The 18672-nt window shown below is 36.4% G+C and overlaps 1 protein-coding gene across 1 annotated transcript; it reads right to left on the bottom strand.

The window, feature by feature from the left end:
* Positions 1-15468: 15468 nt before the first annotated feature.
* Positions 15469-18671, bottom strand: PPDPFL (pancreatic progenitor cell differentiation and proliferation factor like; the record flags this gene model as incomplete). Its single annotated transcript, XM_031066615.1, has 4 exons — positions 15469-16952; positions 17380-17479; positions 17565-17654; positions 18623-18671. Coding segments are annotated over 4 exons (252 nt in total), but the record flags the coding sequence as incomplete, so codon positions are not given.
* Position 18672: the final 1 nt, after the last annotated feature.

Here is an 18672-nt window from a genome sequence, read left to right as displayed (position 1 = left end):
GGATGAAAGAGAAGTCAAGTTACATTTGTCTAGTTTAAAGTATCATTTTTTGTCAGAACAAGATGAGTTAAGTAACGATAGATAGTGTTAATATTACAGCTGAGAATCCTAACCAGTAAAAACTTGAGAATGAATTTTCACAAAAAGAAAAAAAAAAATATTTCATCCAAAATTTAACTAAAATAAATGTTTTAGCATATTTTGGACATACAGGGATAGCATGAATTCATGTTACTTCATGTAGTTTTTTGTATGAGAGCTTTCATACAATTTTCATGTAGTCCTAAAAAATCTAGCTTAAAAAATATCTTTACTATCAGTTATAAAAATAGATCAGTTTAAAAACACACTGATCCCAAGTATTTGGTGTCAGGTCTAAAGCATATTTAATCCTCTTCAGTCTCTTCACAGATGAGAGCAAAGGCTGAGAATGTTACTTTCCATAGACACAGCGCAGGTCTGCACATCTTCAGAGGTTTTGGGGTACAGCTTCACTCTCTTTTTAAAAGGCAAAAGTAGCTTCAGATCTAAAACAAGTTACCATAAACCAGTATCAGTCAAATTCATAATCACTGGAAGTTCAGTCAAGTCAAAACAGAATTTTTAGGGTAAATTATAATTTTGAGATAGTCAAGAATTTAATCTCAGGATGCATAATAGAACTACATATTTGGAAAATTACAGTATTCTAATAAAACACTACCATATTCAAAACAATTACAAATATTTCAAATAAAACAATACAACTTTTTACTGCCTAAAGAAATGGAACCAGGAGGCAACAACAGTAGTCTAGCCTACATAAACAAGTTAATGTGATTTGTACTTGGGATCTGGTACAGACATGGTCCATGGCTACACTAACATCAAGCCACATCCCGGAAGCCAGCTGTTCTACTTCTGCCACTTTTGTAACTCTTTAATTCTTGAGTAAATGATGATGTAGCCCTGAGAAGCAGTTTCACAGTTTAAGAGCAGTTAATATGCTTTCATATTCACTGAGTTTAAACAATTTTTGTTTTCTCATCTTAAAAAGAAAACTATGCAAATAGCAATCATTATTGTTACTGTCCACAATTAATCCCTTTTTCCTGGAGGCAGCTGGTTTGCATAAACCAGAAATGTGGAAGCTGGTTGTCTCCTCAGTTTCCTCCCTGTCAGGGCTGTTTCCCCCACTTTATTCCCAACGCCACCTTTAATTATTTCATAGGCAAGTAAGCCATTAATTTCCAGCAGAAATCTGTGAATTAGTAAAAAGGTTTGTATTTCCTTTGTCTCATTAAATAAATTATTTTCTTTTGTTGCTCATTTTAATTGAACTAACTTCTCTTCCTAGTCTTGAAATCTTTCAAATACATCGATATTGCGGTCTCTTTTTTTTACCATTTATTGAAATAAGAACTATTATCCCATATTTATTTGTCTTTTTCAATGAATGGCCTTTCTACCTATCAAGTCTTTCAAGAGACACTGTCCTTTTAGCTCTCTTTCCTTAGTCAAACTTGTAGAAACATATCTAAAAAAAGAGAAAAATTATACTGCAAGTGTATGCAGAATATTTATCATTGATTTTGAAAATATGACCTCTCCAAATACTCAAACTATGCCAATGGGATTTTAGCTGAAAGTGAGTTCAAAGTATAAAAATTAAGTTTGCTCTTGTTTCATAATCGTGGTGTATGTGAGTTCTGGTGCTGTGCCCATATGTGTCTATATGTGCCCAGTGCACACAACTCCTCGAGGGGTTTGGGACTTCCCCAGTCAGTCACATGCACAAGTGAGATGATAAATCACCTTGGGGCAATGGAATAACCTGAAAACTGACTGACTCATCATCATTAAATATTTGATTGATGTTTACAGCAGCCCTGCCATTGGTAGTTTTGAATGGTTGCATCTAGTGCCTCACAGCACCTTGCCCGTGTCTGGCCCAATTTGTTCTCCTAGATGTGCCCATTAACATCCATGGTGGAGTGTCCCAAAGTGTCGGTGAAGTGTCGGTCTGTCTCATAACATTAAGTAAGAGATGAACCTCCTAAACAGGCATGGATTTGTGATTATCTTTCTCCCTTGGACAGGTGAAGTGTTTGCTCCCATGTCATGTCTTTGTGTCCCCATGGCACAATTCCCTTTTGTCTCTTGATGCTGGACCATCACTTCTTTAGAAAGTTAATAGGAACACTGCTCTTTACTGTTTTTAACCCTTCTCTGAACCTTCCAGGATACTCTGTGGCTCTTGTTTCACAAATCTCAATATCAGCAGCTCTGAGTTAGTACTTCCTAAATTTAAGTGCTGGAGCATGTGGTGACCTGACTGTTTCAGGCCTCCTTAGATAAAATGCTTCACCAGTTTTCCTTTGTTCCATGATTAGAGAGACTAGTGTTTTTCTCTAGAGACAAAAGGTACTTGGCAAGATATCTACTTACTCCTCTTTCAGTTGTTAATTAGAAAGGGGGGAATGCTTCCAGGGAAAACAAAGGTACCAATGCTTAGTGTTCAGGGCTTCTTTACCCTTGGAAAAAGTCTCAAATGATTTCTCAGAGGATTTAGTTCAGTGTTGCTCCAAGTTCTCTTGATATGTCCCCTTTTTAACAAAAAGATGGGCATTTTCTCTCCAAACATTTTTGCTTTTATATTTCCTGTTTAATGAGGCCTCACAGGTATGTAATATATTTTCAGGATTACACTTCTCCTTTTTGGGTAGCTGTGAAGTCCATATCTACTTCAAAGAGTTTTCCAAAAAAGCTGCCTATGATTTTCTAATTTTTTATGACAACTGTTTCTTGCAAATATCAAATGGATAGAGATTGCTTAATCCTTCATTTGTTTTGTTACACTGCCATGGCATTTTAGTTTACCTGAAGCTGTTTTGCTAACTTCTTAGTTTCTTGTGCTGACATCTGGTACTCACTGACAACCACTGAGGTCCAGAGAAGTCTTTTGCATTTAATGTCCCTTAAAACAAGTCCTCTCTGTTTAACATGAGTCTATGGCCTGACACACCACCACTGATGCAAGTCTGGTAAAATGCATTGCCCTAAAAATACTTTAGCGTAAAAAATATTCATTTCCAAATTATTCTTGCTTTATGTCCACCATCAGTTCTGCCCACTAAACCCTGCAGGAGAGACCTATGTCTCACTCAGCAAACCTTGGGCAAAACATAGTGGAACCAACAGTAAGGGTATGACATTCCTTCTGCTTATGCATAAATACAGTGGAAGGAAGAAGACAGGGCATCTAAACCTATTCAAGCCAATCTTTGGCAAAAGGTAATTCTTTGAACAAAGTTCTTCAGTCTAAGTTTTAAAGTATCGTTTCCTAGCTGGATTACTATTTAATAAAGTGATGGAGAAATTATGATACAAACAAAATCTTCCTCTGTGCTGAAAGAGGTTTCCATCCTCTTGCACCTGATTTGGAATTGTCAAAAATGAAGAAATACAGAAATCAGTTTGTAATCGTGTGTGAGCTGAACTGACTTTTAAGAAAAGGGAGAACATTTTGCTTTTCTTGTACTAATAATTCACAACTAGCTTTCTCCTTCAGATGTGCCTTGACTATCTAATGTTTTATTCTTCACATTTTTCAGAAATGTGATTTTTTTATCATTCTTTTGAATTTATTTTATGCTTTAAAAAGTGACTTTTACAAAATTGACTATTGAGTTCTTAAACACAACTCAGACATTGCATGTTAATTTTATGGAACTATGTGTGGTTAGTATGCTGAAAAAAGTCTGGGGTAAAATTATCTCTCATCAAAACAGGGACTTTGCTGTCTCAAAAGTCATTTGATTTGCATAAAGAGTTCTCACCTAAACTCTGAGGAAAACTCAGAATTATTTCTCACCTAAACCTGTTCATGAGCTCTCGGTTGAGATTTCAGCGAGAGCAGATTTCGCTCCCATGTCTTCAAAAAGTTTAAGAAAGTGGTAGATGCAAAAATTAACTGCAATAAATTCTGATATAATGTTGGCATAAATATCCCAGGAAAAAAACCCACAGGAGTTCTAGAAAAATAGTGAAATATTGCCTCAAACCAGAACCATGGACATCAGATACATCGCTTATTTAGCCATGATTCCTATGCCATGGACCATGGTTGGGTTCAACGCTCTTTCAGGCTGGAATTCAGAAGTTTGACATGCAAATCACACTCATTTAAAAGAATGAATCCATAAATAATTAGGAAATATTTACTTAGATAGATATTGGTATGCATATTTTCATCTGTTAAAGGGCAATTAGAAATATAATCAATTTATATTATCATTGATAAATTATTTGTAAGCCATGTACTGAGTAGAAATTTGAATATATTGGACAGCTATAATCCCAACTGTGAAAATTTAGATGGCTGTCTGAAAATCACATTATCCAGCTCATCAAGACAAATGAGGGCATGACATTACTAGAACTGACAACATTCTGCAAAGATTATAAAACATTTTTGTCTTTAAAAAGCTATGTGGCATTTCCCACTGAAAACATACAGAAATAAGCAATTAAAACAAAATAATTCCAATTCATTTTTTTTCCTCTAGGCATATCACAAATGTACTTCCTCCTTACTATCTATGCTGTGTGACTCCTGGCCTTAAGGAGCAGGCAGCAACTGTGTTTTGCATAGCTCTGAGCACTTTACTGGTACCTAGTGTATAGTAGAAAATGTGAATGAGTGAGAGTGACCATAATCAGCTGTTGACAGAACACTTTCTTGTCTGTTTATTTACTAAAATCATGTCTGGGTATCAATATCCCACATGTCTACTTTTCTCCCTATCGGTCTATGCTGAAGAAGTAATTTGTAATTCAGCTGCATAGAAAAATAGCAAACAGCATCCTTTTATCTAGGGCAAAATGTGCTTTAGAATCCTCTTAGGGTGAGAGATAGCTTGGCAATGGGAAGTTATTTAAATTGGTTGATGTTCTCACTTCCATTTATAACACCTGCAGAATTTGAAATTGGCATGTTGGCTCCTCAGTGATGTATTTTCATAAAAACTGGTCATGCCTGCAGTTTTTGTTAGCACACACATTCAGAAATCCATGTATGGAATTACGAGGGCTCAATAAACAAAATGGCTAATTCCACACTGCATTAATTCCAAAAGGAAAAGGAAAAGGCCTATATATAAAAAAAGATGAGTAATTATTGAGTATTATGTCACTAACAATAAATGCACACGAGTACACTATGTCAAATAGTGAATCTCAGGGATTGCTATTCTACATATTCATTTTACCTGTTGATTCTTTTTCCTATATGGAACACCATTTAAACCCAGCAGAAGAAACCCTTGGCTCCTAAACCCACCAATAAAAGTAACTTCCATTATAAAAGCCTTCCAGCCAAATTCACCACCTTTGCCACTTGACTGATTTTTATTTTTGCTGAATTGTCTTAAATATGAGAACTGGACCAGAAGGAAGGGTACACCTGTCCCTGGTAAATGTAAGGACAAATATACATTCAAGAATAAACATATCTTTAAGAACAAAAATGTAAAGTTCAAAACCTGCTTTAAATGCATAATTGCACCAAGATGATTTGTCTTTCCTGAAATATATTTTGTTACAGGGACAGACTCTTCAGAGGGCCTAGAAGTGAGGTCTCCATTATGGTTATTACTGTGATCATAATCACAGTGTTTAATGGAAATAAGATTAAATCTTGAGGAAAGCAGAGAGGCTTTAGACACAGGCTATTACCATCAGGAAAGAGAACTAGAAAACATATTGGGCCAACAGAGCTGATGTTAATTACTCTGGCACAGATAGCAGTTTTCCAAATTATGATCTTACGTCTTAAAATCATTGCTGCTTCTGGAGATAGCAGTGCAGATTTTACTACAATGTTTCATGCATAATACTGGGACATGCATCTCTGGACTCACTGATTAATTTGAGTTACTGAGAGGTCATTTAATTTGTTGATGGATCCCTCAGCCACAAGGGATTAGATAGACATGAAAGGAGGATGACATATGCATGGGCCTGCTTAATCAATCATTAAAACCCAAAGCAATATGCCTCTGGTAAAAGAGCAGCCTCAACTGAGTTTGGATTCACGATTCTGAATCCAGTGGGTATGTGAGGACCATAATGCAGGCTAGGTAACTTCACCCACACAATTATTTTTTTATACCACTTTATCAGTAAAAGAAAAGATAATTTTTTTATATTTTCAGCTGGCTTGGTAGAAGTTGTTGTGAAAGTTGTCATTAACTATGGTGCTTAAAAGATAAACCACATGGGAAATTGTACAATGTAAAATTTTGTTTCAGTCTGAAGCTCAGCTCCAATTAAATAATATTTTAATGATTGCATAAGCATTATAATGAATATAAAATTACTGGGTCTAATATTACTGATATATTTAGAAAAAAATTTAAAATATACAATGTATGAAAAATTATAGATATATATATTTTATGTGTACACACAAAAACGTGCATGAAAGAGCCTTTTTTGCAAAAATGTAGCAATCTGCTAGAAAAAAGAAGGCTTCTGTATAAGAATACAGTGTGTGCAAAACCAATTTTCCCTGCAGAAATGCAAACACCAATACACAGTGTCCTTGATGATAAACTTTTCTGGTACAGGCCCTGACAAAGGCATCATCAATGGTACTTTGGTGGTTTGCTATCCAGCACCAGCCTGGCAAAGTTCAAGAAGCATTTGGACAATATTCTCAGGAACATGGTGTAGCTCTTGGGGAGGGTGCTCTGCAGGGCTGGGAGCTGGAGTCAATGATCCTTGTGGGTACCTTCCAACTCAGCTTGTTCTGGGATTCTGTGATATGAGGCTGAAGAGGGGGAACTAAAAAATTAAATAAATTGCTCTACGAATCACCCCTTTTATATGAAAGAAAAACATTCTAATGCAGTTTGAAGATTACACAGCCGAAAAGGTTAGTATATGCTAATAAGAGTTCCTATGGAAATGCTGAACACTGTATTAAAAATTTTAGAGGGAGGTGCTGTAGTTCAATAAATACAATTTATAGACTTTAAGGAGTATTATGGAGTATTGTATTGGTTTTGGCTGAGGTGGTTGGTATGGGGCTTTGTTTTGGATTTGTGCTGAACTCAGGGTTGATAAAACAGATATGTTTTTGTTATTGCTGAGCAGGGCTTGCACAGAGCCAAGGCTTTTTCTGCTTCTCATGCTGCCAGGCTGATGAGGAAAGTGGGTGTGCATGGGAAGTGGGGAAGAGACAGAGAGGACAAGTAACCCAAACCTAGCAAAGGGATATTCCAGATCATACGGCATCATGCCCAGGACATAACGTGGAGGAAGAACAAGGAATGGCTGCATGTTTAAAGTGAAGGCTTTTGTCTTCTCAAGTCACCATTACATGAGATGGGCTCCTGATCTCCTGGAGATGGCTGAACACCTGCCTGCCCATGGGAAGCAGCAAGTTAATTCCTTGTATCACTTTGTGCATGGCTTTAGCTCTCCATATTAAACTGCCTTTTTCCCAATCCACGAGTTTTCTACCTTTTACCCTTCCCATTCTCTGCCCAATCCTGCTGGTTGGGAGAGTTAGCAAGCAGCTGTGTGGGGCCTGGTTGCTGGCTGGGGTTAAACCATGAAACATATGTCTGTGTATAAAACTTCCAAATAATTCTCAGAAATACTGGGGTTTGCATTTAGTAAGATATAGCAATGATGCTTTCTTTTATATTTTCTATGAAAAAATAGATAGATGGATATGGATAAATATCTAGGTTTTTCAACAACATTTTAGCTGATATTGAAAGAAAAAAGCTTGTACCTACTGATATTAGGTTTAAAATCCAACTTTTAGACCCCATATGTTAGAAATCACTGATGTTATTTACTGCTCTGCTATTCCCATCCCTGCCCAGACAGTCTTAACTGGCAAGAGTATAATAGTTATAATGTGGGAAAAAATCAATTGATAACAGTCACTTGAGTTTGCAGAGAACTGTAAAAAGAAAAAACCTAAAGGCAGAGTGTTTTTATCCCACCTTCTCTGTTCCTGTTCTTCCCTTCTCAAACATTTCTGACTTTCCATATCTTTAAATACTGACTGTAAGTCTGTCATTCTGTTGACTTTTTTAATGTACAATTCATGAAACAGCCCCTCATTGCCCCACAAATTGAGAACTCTTTGTGTCCTCATTTCATGTTTTGTAAGAAAGCAGGAATAATTAGACAATAATAAAGGAAATCTTGGCAAGTCTCAAAAGGAAATTCTCAAAAGAGACATTTTGCTTATGTTTTTACTGCTCAAATTGTGCCTGCTCTTTGAGATGACCCAAAAACTGTGGTTCAATAAACATTGAAAGTACAAAGAATTCTCTCTCTCCTTCACTCCCATGCGCCTTCACACACATTAATGTAGGAGGCTCATAAAAGTCAAGCACCAGGGATGAGGGCCTTTATTTAGCCAAGGCATAATAATTTAATACAAGTGTAATGCACATAATGTGTTGACTTGCAAATGGAATAATCTAGGATCTTCAAATGCACACTTTCAATAAAACAGTAATTTAAGAACACTTTTTTAAACTAATGCATTCAGACAATGTATGCCTTCTCTATTACCTATTCATGAAGTTGCTTCTCCCTCATACACTTGAAATAAATGTTGAATTGACTTTCTAGCTAATTATAGAACAGTGTTAAGCAAGTCACAGCACAGTAACTTCAGCTGTAGTGTCCTGGGTGACTTATGTAAGACAAGAGGCACTGGGATTTCTTGGAAATAAGGATCTATTACTAAGACAAACTCCTCATCCTGTATTTGTATAACACTCTTACAGCAGACAAACAAGAGCAGTGCTCTTTCTAGGTCACTCCTCCACACCAGGGAAATGGGAGTGAGGTTTATTAACTGAAATTTATTTTCAGCTGTACAGTCTTTTCAATCCTGAAAAGACACCATAAAATTGTCCTTTATTTCTTCACACTGAAAGTGCACCCCTCTCATCAACTAAATGGATACCAAAATAGCTGAAATCTTACTAAAAATACGTCCTTACCTACATTTTTCCATACACTGCATAGTCATTCTTCAGACTGCAAATTATATAAATAAAAATTAACTTCAGTTAATAAATTTGATTATTACTAACTAAAGCATATCAAAATAATGATATTATATATAGTTGTGCTTCAGATATAAATTCTCAGGAGATAAAAGCTGACACCAATCTCTCAGCATTCATGTGCCCAAGAATTTTCAGCCCATTAGAGGTTCCAGTCCCTACAGCTAAAATGTTCATCAGACTAAATAAATAAATAAATAAATAAATAAATACTCCTGCCTGTTTTACTGTAAAATAATGAACAACCTCCACTGGCTCTGTGCCAAGATATTTGTCATGCTCTGTCAGGACCCCAGATAAATCTTCAGATTTCCTTTCTGATCATTTGCTGCAGCCAGTCATGGTTTGGTTTATTCATCCTCCATTCCTACTTTCAGCCTGCTTATGGGGTAGCTCTGGTCTATTTAGAGACATCACTGTTAGTGCTCTTTAGTGGAAGGAAGAGAGAATTTAGCCCCCATATACAACTTACTGCAGCATCTAGTGTTGCTTTCTCAGAGATTAGTAAAATTTTTGCTCTCTCTGATTTGCAGGTAAATGTTAAATTCAGGTTATTTCTCACTCTACATCTTATAGAAGTCATTGTTATAAGCAGTCAAAATATTTTGACATATATTTTCTGTTCTTTCACTGAAATACTGCATATTTTTTAAAAGTTATGTTTTCCCTGAAATTCACAACATTTTGAATTAAATGCACACGTGGGGCATATCTCAAGGAGCTTTTGCTTGGCTACAGCCCATCACCGTGTGCCCCATAAAGGCTTCATCCACTTCAGTGTAACATGTGCATAAAACTGAGGGGGCAGGGGTAAGGGAGGGACAGCACAACATTGCGACAAGGGAAGCAATTTCTGAGAAGATTAGCCCATAAAAGAGGTCTTGAACAAAACTCCCATTAGCCACTGCAGGAACATATCCTGTCAACACATTCCAGGGATGCTATTTTTCAGCCTAAAAGTCAAGGTTTTACTGAGGTAAAAGATTGCGCTGCAGTCCTGCCCCCTGTTTTACAGCCACATTGTGGTTTCTTTCAATCCATTTTCCTTCTTTAGAGTTGGCTCAGTATAAATGATACGAGGGTCTGCTCTTTCTGAGCTTCTAATATGGCCTGGATTATTTCTTGGACACAGCAAAATACTTTTGTGTTGGTGGGGGAGGGGGAGGAGGTGGGCAGGGGGGTGTTGACTTTTTTTCTTTAACCAAAGGCAGAAAATACGTTCTAAAGATAGGCTGATCCGTTCTAGGCTTAAAAGCACTGCTGACTGCCCTGGCTGTCCTTTCTCTCTCATTTTCCTCTTTCTATGTGGGTGCTAAAATGAAGTTTGTTCTTGTTTTGTTTGTTTGTTTGTTTGTTTTAATTAGTACAGAGAAAACCAAGGATAGAGGAGAGAAGAGTAAATGAGCATTGATATAAACTCTGTGAGTCTTTGAGTCATAATGATCCCTACATATAATTAGGGTTTTAGGTAGGTGTGAATGACTATTGCTGTGATCCACGTTGCGAACCTTTTGTTGTTTTGGTCTTTTTTTACTTCAAATCCATCAACAATGAGTTTACATTTATTTATTACAAAAAGCGCTTTTTCTTTCTGTGTATTTTTAAATGCTGCAGATGCTGTAATGTCCAAAGGGAAGTGAAGGGACATCCATTTTCAGAATTAGTCATAAAAGCATTATATAATTTTATAATGCCAAGCAGTTGATGCCTTTCAAGATTAATAGCCAATGCTATGTTGTAAAAATGCAGACTAAAAGTCAATCCTTACATGAGAGAGTTACAGCCTAAGCACATTTATCTCAGAAGGTCTGAGCTGACTGATATAGTTACTGGAGCTCTATTTTAGTGGTGAGTAGGTGTTTAAAAAGTATTTCTGTTATACAGGTGCCTCCTCCAGACAAAAAAGGAGTTAAATTCACAGTACGGTGACAGACACACAGAAAAACAACTTCCCCACTAGATATATTAAACAGTAACAGCAAAAAATTAATTTAGGACAATAATTATAACACCAAGTAGTACTAGCATTGGAAGTAACAATTTATTTGCAAAATGTATTTCTGTTTGTCAGTCTTTTGCAGCCACATTAGAAAGAAATACAAAGGAAGTAATATTTCATCAAGAAAAATATGCCTCTGGAAAGCACAAAATGTGAAGGAGGAGGAAATTTTTGTTGCAGTGTTTTGTTTTGGTTTGTTTTTTTCACAAATCGATTTTGTATTTTGCAGGCAGGCATTTCATTGTAACAGAATGTGAAGGTATTAATAAATATATAATAAAACCTAAAGTTACCTTGCATCTTACATGCAATACTCCACTAGTTTTGTTACTGCTGTGGAGATATTGTGTAGCCAGTAACACATCCTGTCAGTGTGATGCAATGGTGGTTCCAGATTTCACCTGAACTTAAGTATGTGGTGAGTCAGAGCTGGAGTCATGGCAGCATTTAATTAACCTGCTTAAAATATGTTGGGAAAATACCTATTTAAGGATACTTATTTCATTGTGCATTTTACCCCTAGTATTATCCTTTCACTTCTGGACTATTATGAAACAGTGAAACATGACTTTTTTTATAGATTCTTAGAAAGATATATCCAAACTAGGTTTAGTATAAGAATCTTCGATAGGTTCCAAAATTCTATTCAAAATGTAAGATGGCTTTTTTTCAAGATGAAGAAGCTAGTCTCTATGTAATGCAATAATATGTAATAATGGAATTAAAGCAAAAAAATGTACAATACATTTTATCAAATAGAGGATCAAAGGCTATTTTAAAATTAATTTTTTTTAAATGTGGGGTTTTAGTTGGGCAAGTATTTAGTTGTGATAAGTAGAACTCTTTAAACATATTCTTTTTGAGATATTAAGGAATTTACTCATTAAATTTGATTTCAGAGTGAATTGGGTGGCATTTCAGGATCCAAGATTTCAAACTGGCTAACATTTTGATGCCATGCCAATAGTGCACCAAAGTGCAGGAAATACTGCACTTTTTCCTTCTCATTTGGCTCACTTAGCAATGGTCTGTAAACCAGAGTCCAAAACATACTCTGGGAACCTGGCTAAAAGCACATCACCAGCTGCTTCCACCTATTGATCCACTTCTACAGTGCTGAAATATTTCTTGAAGTTGGCATAGCTGGATATTAAACAAAATCATGCGCCCTCTTCAGAGAGATCCTTGAAGAGAAGCTGGAATCAGCACTTTAAAACTTTACTCATTATTTAGGTTATGCATTTCTGACTAGCACCTGACCTTCTGTTCACAGAGAAATTCAAGTTGGTACCAGTGGGAAAGATCAGTAAAGATGAAGGTGATCAACCACAAAACAATTTATTTTACTCTATTTTACTTTTAGGCTGTTTTACAGACTCTCCATTCCTGACTACTTCAAAATCAGGATGAAGCGATTTTTTCAGTTTGTGCCAAAAGAGCAACAGAAAACAAAACAAAACAAAAGGAAAGGGAGACAAAATCAGAATACCTTTCTGAAAAGCTACTTCCAGTCCTGCTGGATTTCTCCTGGACATCCAGGCTTAAGTCTGTCCTGGAGATGATCCCCACAGGGTGGCTGGCATCAATCTGTACCTTGTTTCTCCTCTACAAACTGAAAAAAAGAGTTTTATCTTGCACCCAGTGGTGCTACCTCAACTAAACAAGTGAAGTGAGAGTGTCTTCTGTATTGCAGGTACAAATGAAAATTCATTTTGTTGATGCTAAAGACAGTTGAATTTGAAGGAGACACAGTGGTTGACTTAGCTAAGAAAAGCAACTTTTTGAGTGTAGAGGCCCTTTTTTATTCCTTTTATGAGCTGCTCTAACATTATATCTCTGTGCAGATCATGCCCTGTCATTTTGACTAAAAGCACTTTTATAATTTTATTTTTGAGAAAAAGTCAATAGAGTGTCTCTGAACATATCATCAAGCACTGTAAGTGGGACCTGAATCTTCTCTTTTTTCATAGGGCTGGGAAAGAGCAATTTCTTTCCCCACAGTTTCTGAGAGGGATGGAAGTGGAAAAAAAAGAAAAAAAATGTTTTCCACAACTCCCTCCCAAAACAGTGATCTGATTCTCTTTTTTAGTAGCGACAGCTTCTTCCTATTACAAAAAACCTATCCTCTAGTGATTACAAAAAAGTATATTTCACATCTGCTACTGCCAGAACAGCTTAAAATGGCATATGACAGAGTGCATGACAAAAGAAATCTGACAGAATCCCTCCATCAATGAAGAGTCAGCCAGGGCAATGAACATGGTCATGGTCAAAATTTTCAGTCAGCAGCTGTATGTGCAATAACCCGAGAAATGTTTTGCAAACAATATTAATCCTGGTAGAAATGTCTGAGTAAACCCTGCTTGGGTTTTCCTTCATAGAAGAGTTGAGAAGTGACAATAACAGAGAGCCTTCTTTCAAGAAGAAATAATGAACTATTATTTAAGATCATGAAAAAAAATGAAGAGGGATGTGCAATTATTTTCAAGTATCAGGATGTTGTAATACCACAAAGAGAAGTAACCCTATCCAAAAAATTACAAGGATATTACTTACTCCTAAGAACTCAAAATTAATTTGATTTGCTGTTAGATTTTCTCTTCATTCTTATATTGAAAATCTGTTGTATCTACCTTGGTCCATTTATCATTCTGGCTTCTGCAGTAAAAGCAAGTTTATTTTAAAAAAATCCCATTTCACTGCAATAGCTACAGTCTTTAGAGTTAATCCTCACTATTGTCCATCCACAATATACAGTATTGCTTACTTCACATACAAGCAAGAAAACTCTAGGAAAGAAATGTAACTTCACAGTATTTCTTTCAAATAACAACAACTGGGGAAAAAATCATTATTATAAATTTCTCTCTCTAAATGTGCAGAGCAACAGATTTCATCCTTCTTGAACCAAAACAAATGGTACAAGAATTTTCTTCTATTTTAACTTTTAAATTGGATACTACTAGGACCAGGACACTATGAATTAAATTTCCTTTAAGGGAAGAAATGGAAATCTATTATTAAGTATCATTACTATATATGTACTTAAGATAAAGAAAAAAAATCTTTCTCAAGGCCAGCTTTCCACTCCTAACCTGGTTATGATAGTTGAATCTAACTTGGAATTTACATGGTGGCACAATTCTTTGTCTAATACTCTATTTTTTTCCAGATGGATAACAATGTACAGATTAACTTAAAATAGATCTCTACTTATAAACCTTATAATAGCAAAAAGCAAAAAAGTGTTTCTTTTCTACTACAATTAATCATTGATCAAACATTTGTATCTGTCTTGCCCAGACTGACACATGAAATCACACTGTTTCTGTTTTCCTCTTTTCCTGTTTTCCTTATTCTAAGTGACATTTAAACGATTCAATATAGCTTCCCCTTCCTATTTATCTCAGCTTCTCTATAAATCAATTAAATTTTGGCTTTCCCCTCCTCTCAAAGGTGCCTTGAATTGGCATTTAAATCAAGAAAACTAACATTTCCCTATTACTGAGTTGTAAAAAACTGCTGCCCTTTGTTTGCAAGCACTTTCATGTTCCGTTTACCCATATCCTCTCAGGAGTTTGTTATAGCAACATTAGATATTAACTAATGGAGCTGGCCCATTGCATACTTTGAAGAACTGGCACAGATCACTGTGAGTTGGCAGGGGTGCTGCCCAAGTACTGAGCTGATCTCAGCAGAAGAGGATGTGGATGGCATGAGGACAGCATTTTTACCACATTGTTGCCATTACAAAAACAAGTTGTTCACAGGGCCTAAGCAGATGAAAGCAAACAACATGCAGCCTTCCTCCCCTCACCACTCCCTGAAAAATAACTGTGTTTTCATTCAGGGGAGTTTTTGTGGGTTTTAACAGCTTATCAGCTCTTTGAGCCTGTTCTGCACCCCAAGTTTTGGCTCAGTAAGGACAGAAGCACCTTAAGCTCAATGAGTAATATGGAAACTTGTCACTTCTTTTCCACAGTGTTTCCTGAATATGGTATTTCACATGTGTACTAATAATAAGGCTACAGCACCTCTTTCTTCTGTTATTTCAAGAGAGCTCTTCAAAGAGAGTCTCAGTCACCTTCTTGTAACTATGGTGTTGTCTTCCTTTACAAAATGTTTTTATAGAAAAAGGTGTAGGGGCTTTTTCTTAGCTTGCAAGCCTTTTCCAAGTCACATCAGCCCTTAAAGTGACTAAAGGAAGTATGTGATGCACATGCAACAGAGACTTTTGAGGGGGTTTTAAATTTTTCAAATACTTTGTTTTAAAAAAGAAAAATAAATACACATTCAAAACAGAAACCCAAACCCACACAGCATCTGCACCACAGGCAACATGGAACACCATTTTGTTTTTGGAGGCCAAAAATAAGTCAGACAAAATATTGATTAAATCTTTATTAACAAAAAAAATCTTAGTATAAAAAAAGCTCATTCTGTATACTTAGAGAACAGACCAAGATGAAACTATACAATAGCAGTAAAGTAAGACACAAGTCAATTTAAAGACCCTTGAAATAATATTTTCAGAATTGTGCTCTTTTCCGTCGTCATCTGCCATGCCTTTATTGCCTCCACCAAGACTGTAAACTCCCCGAAGCAACCACTTGATACACCTTGGAGTTATGCATAACCATTAAACCATTAGCCTGTAATAATAAGATGTTGCCTACATTAATGTTTGCTACTGTTAGTTCATCTAGTGATAGACAAATATCCAGCAGGTTTAATGACAGTACATCAAAAAGTTGCATAGATACTTGTCACAAATATTATCATCCAGTCAAACACTTGTTATTTTCCATAATCCTTGAAGCATTTCAGTCATGCCCAGTAGAATAAACAATTGTTATATTAATTAGCTTCATTTAGTCTTCAGCATTGCAATGTTATAGTGCCTTTCAAGAGCATGACAAAAGTACACTTGGACAACAACAATAATGTGATTACTTTCAGTGGAATCCTTTGCCAGATCTAGCCTTCATAACTAATCTGGTATACAGCAGAATATTGATAGAATTAGTCACTTAGGAACAAGTAGATCTTTAAGCCACAACAAAGTAGGCAGAAGAAATCTAAAACAAACTAAAAGTATCAACTCTGATTAAGATTGTTCTTCTCCTTGGAAAAGGTCAGTTTCCATTAGGATTACTGGTTTTGTGCATCTCCTCTATTCTGTCCTCAAATACCAGCATACATAGGTAGGAATGAAAGTGGTACCTCGGTATTTGAAGTTGGGATCTATTTGAAGTTGGGATCTATGCACTCTGCTTTATCAAAGAAACCAAACTGATTATTGCTTGTTCATATAATTGGGTTTCTAAAAGCAAAGCTATTAACAAGCATTCTTGTAAACTTACACCCTGTAACTGGTACACAAATACTGGAAAAAAGACGTGTCACGCAGCAGTCCTACTCTGGATTATAGATTTGAATCTTGCTTACATCAGTGTGACTGCCTATAGAGCTGGTATCTCAAAGGCAACTTAACTGAATCACCTATTGCAAAGTCATTCAATACATATCTTCCTCCTAAATCTATGATGTCTTATTTTTTTCTGTCACTTTTCTCTAATTATTCAAGTCATCAGGATGTTTATTCCTGGAAATTTTCATTAGAGAGACATCACAAATTATGGCAAATCTGGAAAGAACACAGTAGGCCATGGATATGTACACTAAGCAATATCATTTTAGCTACTGGAAAAATATTTTGAAAATACACTTTTCCACTCTCCTAAAGGTTTTGTTTTCCTCTTGCAGCTGAACCCAGACATTAGGAAGATCCCAAGCCTCTTGGAAAAACAAGTCTGTATGTAGCATCTCAGTCAGAAAAGCCATCATGCTGTCCTTTTCAACTGTTGGTACTGCAAAAATATATTTATAAAGGTTATAAATATCATTTTCACTGTATTTACCGCAAAGATATTTATTTATCTGCCTAAGTATTTTTAATGCATTCATATCAGCTTTTTAACATAAAGTAACGTGGCCAAACTGTATAAATGGTTGTGCAAGTTGTACAGGTAGATGATTAAATAAACATCACCATAAGTCTGAAACAGTAATAGGCACTGCCACCTGCATAATGTGAAGTAGCATATGAGTTCATTTGTTAAAATGAAAACATAGAAAGGTTGCATAGCATTACACTTGATGTATATTCTACTTAAATCATCAAAACAGCATTGCACCTCACCAGATGGTTTCAGCTGATTATGACTTGTTTACTAACACTGTTACCAAAAGGAATGTAGAGCAAGTTATCCCCACTGTTTTAAAAGCAGGACTCACCTGCTTGCTGAGAGTGTTTTTCTGCCAACAGCTGGTGGAGAGGGTTCACTGTGGAAGAAGCTTCTTATCCACCAATGTTTATCAATTAACTCTGGTAACCCTGCCAAAGGAGAAAAGCCCACAACATTAGACACTGGATGAATAACAGGAAAAACTGAAAAGCGTTTCAAAGAAGGGAACAATACCATTCAGTGCTTTGTCCTGGTCTGCGATGTTCACAGCATCCAAACAGCAGGAGGAGCTGGAAGAAACACTGGATTCTGAGCTCAGTCTTGCTGTTCGTGGAAAACAGAGACACAGGTAACGAAAAAAAGTGCTTTGAGAGAGTGCACTCTTTATATGTCAGGAGCTTTTCAGACATGCTGCTACCTCAGAGGAAACAATTTCACTGAGCCACAGAGTGTAACTGTTCTACTACAGTTTTCATAAGAACTTTGATATCAGTTTCTCTCTCACTCTACTCACATTTCCCTTAAAAGCAGACTGAGATCTGTCTGCATAACTTTCACTAAAATCACTGACAAAGCCACTGATCATGGTCACACTGCTGCCAAGACAAGCAAGTACATCCTTGAACATTTATGTCCACAACAACACAATTGGCACGCTTTCCCTTGTGGCACAACTAAATACTACACTCCCATTAGCGTCCATCGTGGACCTAGGAATCCTAACACACCACGTGCACCCTCAAAGCAGTGATTATTTCACATATTTAGAAACAAAAATGTGAATTGATTTGTATTATGTCTAAATTCACAAAGTAAATAGGAAGTACAGGTAAAGCCTGGACTTGCTAGGCTAACACTTTTTCTAGGTCACGTTTTATAATTAAATAAACATATATATGTATATATATATATATGTGTGTATATATATATATGCATATATATATATGATAACTCTAATAAATAATTGTGAATAGCTTTTTAAAAAAGGTAGATTAATAGCCAGAAGAAGATAGTCATTAAAACTAAAGTTCTGTGATATGAAAAACTCTCCAGAAATTAAAAGCTATTTAGGCAAAGACAACTCTTTGCCTGCAGCTCATCCAGACCACCAGAAACACTTTCTGACTCTTTCCTGAGTGCCAACAACCCGGCCACTTTCTCGGGAGAGGCTCGGGAGGCTCAGCCTCCCCACTCCAGAGGCGCTCCCCAGGCAGAGAGAAAGGAAGAGGGGAGAGAAGGGCAGGGGATATGTTCGGGGACAACAAGCATCTCCCGGCCCGCCGAGCACTCACTCCTGTAGTACTGGTTCTTGGCCAGGAGGCAGCCGGCGGACGGGACGGAG

The sequence above is a fragment of the Geospiza fortis genome, unplaced genomic scaffold, assembly GCF_000277835.1.
Source record: "Geospiza fortis unplaced genomic scaffold, GeoFor_1.0 scaffold53, whole genome shotgun sequence".
NCBI lineage: Eukaryota > Metazoa > Chordata > Aves > Passeriformes > Thraupidae > Geospiza > Geospiza fortis.
The sequence above is the reverse complement of the archived record's forward strand: the minus strand, read 5'-3'. Positions and strand labels throughout refer to the sequence as shown.